Source organism: Carlito syrichta, unplaced genomic scaffold (genome assembly GCF_000164805.1).
Source record: "Carlito syrichta isolate Samal-C Ts95f unplaced genomic scaffold, Tarsius_syrichta-2.0.1 Scaffold303725, whole genome shotgun sequence".
Classification (NCBI taxonomy): domain Eukaryota; kingdom Metazoa; phylum Chordata; class Mammalia; order Primates; family Tarsiidae; genus Carlito; species Carlito syrichta.
Genome location: NW_007247821.1, coordinates 312,444 through 320,370, shown reverse-complemented (window position 1 = coordinate 320,370; position 7,927 = coordinate 312,444). Strand labels below are relative to the sequence as shown.

Below are 7,927 nucleotides of genomic sequence, written 5' to 3'. Positions count from 1 at the left end.
CACCTCAGCCTCCCAAAGGCGCGGGATTACAGGCTGAGCCACCGAGCCCGGCTCCTTTTTCTTTTTTTAAATTTTAAAGATGTGGGGTACAATTCAGGATTAGGTATACAAACGTTGATTATGCAGGTACCCTTGTGGATGAGGTGGGCCCCTCCTTCCCCTGGCAGTTTCATTCGACTGCCAGTCCCAACCCCCACTCCCATCTTTTTAGGAGAGCATCAAAATCACCATTAAAGCACTGGATCCATTTCCTTCTCTCATCCCTCTGGCCACCAACATCAAACATGCTGTGGAAAAGCAAAGGAAGAAATTACTTGGGGGAACTAGGAAACAACGTCATGAGTTTTGGCTTTTCTCTTTTGCTCTCAGACGGTTCCAGCCATTCACACGTGGGTCTTGAGTCGAGCTTTTGCCACCTGCACCATCATGCCCTCTGTGATCCTGGACTACAAGTGACACCTCCTTTCCCAGCTGCGGTGTCTCCTGTTTCCCTGACGGAGGGGGGCAGGGGGACAACTACGGGTGAGAGATCATGTAAACAGCAGCTGGCAGTGTCCGCGCTCACACAGTGGGTGCTTAATAAATGCAATGGGCTGTGCTTGGTGGCTCAGCCTGTCATCCCAGCACTTTGGGAGGCCGAGGCAAGTGGATTGCCTGAGTCTGTGGGTTCAAGACCAGCCCGGGCAACGTGGTGAGACCTCATCTCTACAATTTAAAAAAAAAAACTACCTGGGTGTGGTGGTATGTGCCTATACTTCTGGGTGGAGAAGCAGGGCTGCAAGTGGGAACCAATCACTGGTAGAGGGCTTGGGCTATGGGGTACACAGGCAAGAGTCAACTCCTGAACCTTTTTGGCAGAGGAATAGGATAGTCTGACAATTATGTTCACAAGCTCGCCACCGTGCGCATACGTTGGCAGCACTGTACAAGCGTCTTTGTGAGGTTTCATAACCTTGGTATATCAGTGTCTCACAGCTGTGTTTATGTTGATGTGTGGTGGTGTCTTGGTGAGTGGTGTTCACTTTTGTTGTTCCATGTTTCTGTGTGCTGTTGTGAGAATGTCGGGGCTTGAATTAGAGCAATGAACAAACATCATCATTTCTTGTTAAACTTGGCAAGAGTGGAAGCGAAATCAGGGACATGCTAGTCCAAGTTTACAGGGATAATGCCATGAAGGAAATGGCAGTGTACAAATGGATTAAACATTTTTCTGAGGGGAGAGAAAGTGCCACTGATGAAGAGATGGACAGTAATGAGCAGAACTGATAAAAAACATTGCAAAAATGCATCGAATTGTGTGTCAAAACCATTGGCTCACTTTGAAAAGCATAGCAGATCAAATAAACATTGACAGAGAAACAATTAGGAAAATCTTAACTGAAAATCTTGGCAAGAGAAAGGTATGTGCAAAAATTGTCCTAGGCTGGGCATGGTGGCTCAGCCTGTAATCTCAGCACTTTGGGAGGCCAAGATGAGAGGACTGCCTGAGCCTAGGGGTTTGAGAGCAGCCTGGGCAACTTGGTGAGACCTTGTCTTTACAATACATCACAAAAAACTAGTTGGGCATGGTGGTGTGTGCCTGTAGTTCCAGCTACTGGAAGGCGGAGGTGGAAGAATCACCTGAGTCCAGCAGGTCAAGGCTGCGGTGGCTGTGAGCATGCCGCTGCACTCCAGCCTGGGTGAAACGAGTGAGACTCCAACTCAAAAAAAAAAAAGGTCCTGAAGGAGTTCTTGCATCACGACAATGCACCAGCTCACACAGCACTGTCTGTGAGGGAATTTTTTAGCCAGTAAACAGCTAACTGCATTGGAACACCCTCCCTACTCACCTGATCTGGCCCCCAATGACTTTTTTCTTTACCTGAAGATAAAGGAAATATTGAAAGGAAGACATTTTGATGACATTCAGGACATCAAGGGAAATATGACGACAGCTCTGATGGCCATTCCAGAAAAAGAGTTCCAAAATTGCTTAGACGGGCAGACTAGGCACTGGCGTTGGTTCATACCTTCCCAAGGGGAATATGCCAAAGGTGACCATAGTGATATTCAGCAATGAGATATGTAGCACATTTTCTAGGATGAGCTCATGAACTTAATTGTCAGACCTAGTAGTATGATCTGAACCGTATTTTGGGAAGGTTCATTTTGTGACAGTGAACAGGGCGACTGGAATGGGTAAGCTAGGAGACAGAAGCCCAGCCAGGCTCCTGCTGAGAGAGTCCTGGGGGGAAGGGATGGAGGGGACACTAGGGTTATGGCCACAGGCACGGAAAAGATAAACATGAAGAAAGTAAGCTCACAAGCAGAGCTCGGGCTTGTGGGTAGCCTGGAAAATCCCGCTGCAGATAAAAAGAAGTTGCCTCCATTCATTCCCAAACGGTGACTGTGTCCTCAAAAGATCAAATGCCGGAAGAACAGATTTGCTAAAGCTCCTGGTCTAACATGAGGGCCATCCAACCTACAGGTCAGATGAAGACACTGCTTCCCCTTCAGGTGTTCTCATTTGCTGGAGTTCCAATCTCAAGAGCTGCCCTTGTGTGAAAGGCAGCTGTGCATAGTCTGGGATTAAGCCTCTTCAAGCCCCGCAGCCCCTGGGCTCAGGGCCTGATTCCCACATACCCCTCTCTGCAGCAAGCCACACTGGTGTCTTCATCACATACTCACTGAAAGTTTACTTTGTCCACTTGGAATCGTGTCTCAAAAATCCCTGATGTCAGAACTCTGCATCTCAGGAGGTCCTGGGGGGAAAAGAAGGAAGCAACTTGAGTTACGTTATGGTTTGCCTTCAAAATAAAGCTCTTGTGTAACCCAAATCGTCCACTTTTTCAAATAAATTCTTCCTCTGTAAAGAAAACAACAATAATTAGAAACTCAGGAAAATGTTCTCTCTCACCCTCCTGAGAAAACCATGATCAATGTATTGGTTTGGTCCTTCGAGACTTGATAACTGTGCTTTTAAGACTTTAAAACCATTTATGAATGCTTCTTACTGACATGCACCTGACCACCTGGTCATAACCCTGGTGTTCTGGAGCGAAATTTGTTGGTGTCCTGTTGCCACACCTGGACAGCCTCCTGCTGGGTTTCACAATGGTTTGGGTGAAAAACCAAGGACAGCGTAACTCTGCATCCATCATTCTTGCATCTTGTGGACTGGATGTGAGCTGATTTTAGGTTGACTCTCTCTTCCCTGCATATTTCCATTCTCTCTAAGATAAAAGATGATGTGGCCCTGAGGGCATGAGAAAGTCACACAGCCTCACAGAGCTGACATCTCTAGGACACTTGGCAGAAGTCAGGGTTCCTTCCTGACCACCAAATCCATTATGATATCAATAAAGCCGCCACTCTGCAATAATTCTAGAAGATGAGAAGCGGCACTTTCATTTTAGCATAATAAGAACTACTTAGACCGGGCTTGGTGGCTCAGCCTGTAAGCCCATGCTTTGGGAGGCTGAGATGAGTGGATTGCCTGAGCCTGTGGGTTCGAGACCCACCTGGGCAACTTGGCGAGATCTCATCTCTACAATAAATAAAAAAATCAGCCGGGCGTGGTAGTGCGCGCCTGTAGTTCCAGCTACTTGGAAGGCTAAGGCGGAAGGATTGCCGGAGCCTAGCAGATCGAGGCTGCGGTGGCTGGGAGCGGCCACTGCACTCTAGTCCGGGTGATGGAGTGAGACTCCAACTCAAAAAAACCCCAAAAAACTACTTAGAACAGTTGAGTCAAGTGAGGATTGACTGAAGACTAGGAAGCCACCGTTGCCTGGTCAGATAATTATAATAATAATTATTATTATTTTTGAGTTGGAGTCTTACTCTGTCACCCAGACTGGAGTGCAGTGGCCTCTCCCGGCCACCGCAGCCTCGACCTGCTGGGCCCCGGCGATCCTTCCACCTCAGCCTTCCAAATAGCTGGAACTACAGGTGCACGCTACCACGCCCGGCTAACTGGTCAGCTAATTATAAATTCTTAGGGGCAGCCTCAGAGAGAGAGAAAATTCAGAGAGGAGAGAGAGCACCTCAGACTTCGAGGGGAGGCAGAGGAGAGAAACCTGCAGGGCGCCCAAGGCCAAGGCCCTCCAGGGGCTACGGATGCTGGGGGAGTTTGTAACGTCTGGTTTGAACAGAAACCTCCTAACTTCCTTGGGGCTTATTAACTGTGGAAGCCTCTCGGGCTCCTGATCTGAGCAATCCAGGGCTGTTTAGTCTCCACAGGGGTTATGGGTCAAGGCGGCAGAGAGGGCCCCTCTCTGCTGTACAGATGTGCCACGTGACGCTGTTTTCTGGCACGATCCAAAAGAGATGTTTCGGAACACATCTGGAAAGTTGTGTCCCGGGGCCATAATCAGAATGGATGCAGTTTATGAAGTCAAAAAGTAAAGGCTTAGCACTTCTATGGGTAGTTCTAGAAGGAACGGGAATGGCACATTCCCAGTCTGCAGATAAACTCACTTGCATACTGGCAATTTAGATCCTGATAAAGTGGTAGAGCACCAAGTCAGGGGAGCGAGGCACAGGTTTGATTAACATGCCACACACACATGCAGGAGCAGCACAAATGGTTGCAAGAAGTAGTTGTTTTAAGAACTTTTTCCTTAATCCATTTACAAATAATGAAAATCAACCTCACACGCTTCCGATGGGTGGTGGTGGGCTCGAATTCCACATACCTGGTCTGTGGGTGTGTAGTCAACCAGACTGACGCTGTCGATTCTTTCCAGGAAGCTGCAAAGAAAGCCAGGACAGTTGAGGCATGCTCTCTGGTCCCTTTCCCCTGGGGTTGGGGAGTAAATTAATGGGACATTTACACGTGCAGCAAGGATGGGGGCAGGTTGAGAGACTGAGGTAAGTTCCCATTGTTTCCTGAGTCTGTGTCTGCCTAGATAAGAAAACATTCCTGATTCCTGACCAAGGGTGAAAGACTACATTCTTCTTCTTTCCTAAAATCCTCTCTCTTCCCCATCGCCGTAGGGTGGGAGGTGGGGGCACCTCAGAAATTGGGAAGGAGCTGAGGCCTCCCTTCCAAAGGCTAAGCTACTAGAAGAATGTGGTGCGATGCAAATAAACAATGAAAGGTGGCAGATGTTCCTTTAGTCTCAGTTTCTAATCAGATCCAAAAGATGTGTGTGTATATGTGTGAATGTGAGTAAATGTGTAAAAGTGAATGTGAAAGAGCATGCAATGTGTAATGGTGCTTGCAAGAGTGAGTGTGCGAGTGTGTGGTACATGCAAGCATGAGTGTGTAAGAGTGTGTGACTGTGTAAGAGTGTGTGGTACATGTAAGTGCAAGAGCAAGTGAGTGTGTAAGAGCATGTGGTGCACATACGTGTGAATGTGCAAGACTGCGAGTGTGTGGTACATGTGAGTGTGAGTGTGTAAGAGTGAGTGAGTGCAAGAGCATGCAGTACATGTATGTGTGTAAGAGCGAGTGTGTGAGTGTGTAAGAGCTTATGGTGCATATAATTGTAAGAGCATGTAGTACATGTATGCGTAAGAGCGAGCGAGTGTGTAGGTGCATGTGGTATATGTAAACATGAGTGTGCAAGAGTGTGTAAGAGTGCATGGTGCATGTAAGTGCAAGTATGTAAGAGTGCAGGTTTGTAAGAGCATGTGGTGTATGTGTGAGTTTGTAATAGTGAACGTATGTGTGTGCAAGAGTGAGTGTGTAAGAGCACCTGGTGTATGTAAGCATAAATGTGTAAAAGTGAGTGCGTAAGAGCAAGTGTGCGAATGTGTAAGAGCGTGTGGTGCAAGTAAGCACAAGTATATAAAAGTGAATGTGTGTGTAAGGGTGTGGTGTATACAAGCGTGAGTATGTAATAGCAAGTGTATGCATGTGTAAGAAGAGTGTGTGTAAGAGTGAGTGCATGTGTGTGTAAGAGTGTGTGGTGTATGTGTATAAGCATGATCATGTGAGTGTAAGAGCGTGTGTGAGAGTAAGAGTGAGTATGTGAGTGTGTAAGCGGGTGCAGTGCATGTAAGCATTAGAGTATGTGGTGCATATAAGTGTGAGTGTATAAGAGCAATGTGTGAGAGCGAGTGTGTAAGTGTATGGGTTTCCGTGAGGGTGGAAGAGCATGTGGTGCATGTAAGAGTGTATAAGAGTGAGTGCGTGAGTGTGTGAGCACATACGTGAGGGTGTGTACTGGCATACTTGTCTTAGTCCACTAGCATGAGAGCCATCCGAGGCGTCGTGTATGTTCCCCAACATGGTGGAGGAGAAGCCGGGAGAGGGCAGGCAGCACCCTTTGTGGGCAGGACCATGTACCACGGTGCTACTTCTCATTTCTAGGGCTCTTTCCGCTGGGAGGCTGCAGGTGTGCCCCCTCTCACAGAGGTGGACACCATGCTTCTGCAGAGCCTCCCTGCCCACCTTGTCTCAAGCAGCACCCTGCCTCTGTGCCAGCCTGGTTTTATCATCCTAAAGGCACTGGTTTTATCGTCCTACAGACACTTGGCATGGCCCGGCATGTTTTACATGGATTTGCCTGCTATTTGTCTCTTCCACTAAAATGTGGGGTCCCCGGGGCAGGTCTCTGTCTTATTGGTCTGGGTGTTCCCACCACCTTGAGCAAGGCTTGGGCCACAGTAAATATGGTGGAATGAATGAATTTCCTCTGTCCCCTCCCCCAGCCGAGACAGGAGGTCAGCAAGGGCTGAGAGGCCTAGGCCCGCATGGGCACCGGGAAGAGTTGGGGACTGGTTAACTGGAGACCAGAGGACACTTCTGGAGAAAGAGGAGACAGTAGGGTCTTCTGGACGGGAGAAAGAGAGACAGAGTTAGGAGAGAGGGGGCACTGGGTGGTCCCTGAGCATTGGGCCAGCGAGGCTCCAGCACTGGAGAGCAAGCGTGGACAGTCTGGAGGACCATGTCAGCTCCCTGCCGGCCGCCCTGGTGGGCCAGTTCTGTTACCAAGTTTACGGCATCAGCAGCCATGTGCTCAAGGGCAGTTTGTACAGTGGAGGGGGTGTAACCACCTCATCTCCACACGCTCCTGCTTCCCAGCAGGCCTTGTGATGCCCAGGGTGGGCAAGAGGGAGGTGAGGGGTTCCGAATATGCCACCCCAGATGAGCCACCTTGGCACACTGACTATTTTGAGCTGAAGGCACTGGAGAAACAGCAGATGTGGGACTGTCTGTCTGATCTTCCCCTCTGTGACTAAAGGCAGGTTGTAACATTTCCCACGAGGAAGGTGCCCACCCTCTACCAGGAAGAGGAGAATTTTCTTGTCACTGGAGACTGCAAGTTAACACCAAGATGGATCAGTACAAACAAACCCACTAAAATAACCCTTATCTTTCATTAGCTTCTCCCATGTATTTTCTAGTCATTGTCCCACAATTTACTGCCCCTGCTCCTTTGTTTCTTCTCCATTCTTCTGTTAAAAAAAAGTTTATAAGGCCAGGTGCGGTGGCTCACTCCTGTAATCCCAGCACTTTAGGAGGCCGAGGCAGGTAGGATTGCTTGAGCTCAGGAGCTCGAGACCATGTTATGTGGGCAACATAGTGAGACCTCATCTCTACAAAAAAATTTTAAAAATTAGCCAGGCATGGTGGTGCGCGCTTGTATCCCAGCTACTCAGGAGGCTGAGGCAGAAGGATCACCTGAGCCCAGGAGGTCAGCACTATGGTGAGCTGTGATCATGTCACTGTACTCCAGCCCGGACAACAGTGAGACCTGAGCTAAAAAATTTTTTTAAAGTTAAAAAAAAAAAAAGACATACAAGCTTTTATCTTTTTGTTTGTTTGTTTGTTTGTTTTGAGTTGGAGTCTCACTCTGTCGCCCAGACTGGAGTGCAGTGCGGCCACCGCAGCCTCGACCTCTGGGCTTCAGCGATCCTTCCGCCTCAGCCTTCCGAGTAGCCGGAATTACAGGCATGCACTACCACGCCCGGCTGATTTTTTTGATTTATTGTAGAGATG

The 7,927-nt window shown here is 48.4% G+C and overlaps 1 protein-coding gene across 1 annotated transcript in view; it reads right to left on the bottom strand.

The window, feature by feature from the left end:
* Nucleotides 1-7,927, bottom strand: part of GNAL (G protein subunit alpha L) — a 118,892-nt gene that overhangs the window by 14,553 nt on the left and 96,412 nt on the right. The window contains exons 6-8 of the mRNA XM_008059119.1: nt 4,674-4,728; nt 2,668-2,741; nt 229-287 (exon numbers count right to left, since the gene is read on the bottom strand). Coding sequence (XP_008057310.1) covers nt 229-287; nt 2,668-2,741; nt 4,674-4,728 — 188 coding nt within the window. The remainder of the gene's footprint in view (nt 1-228; nt 288-2,667; nt 2,742-4,673; nt 4,729-7,927) is intronic.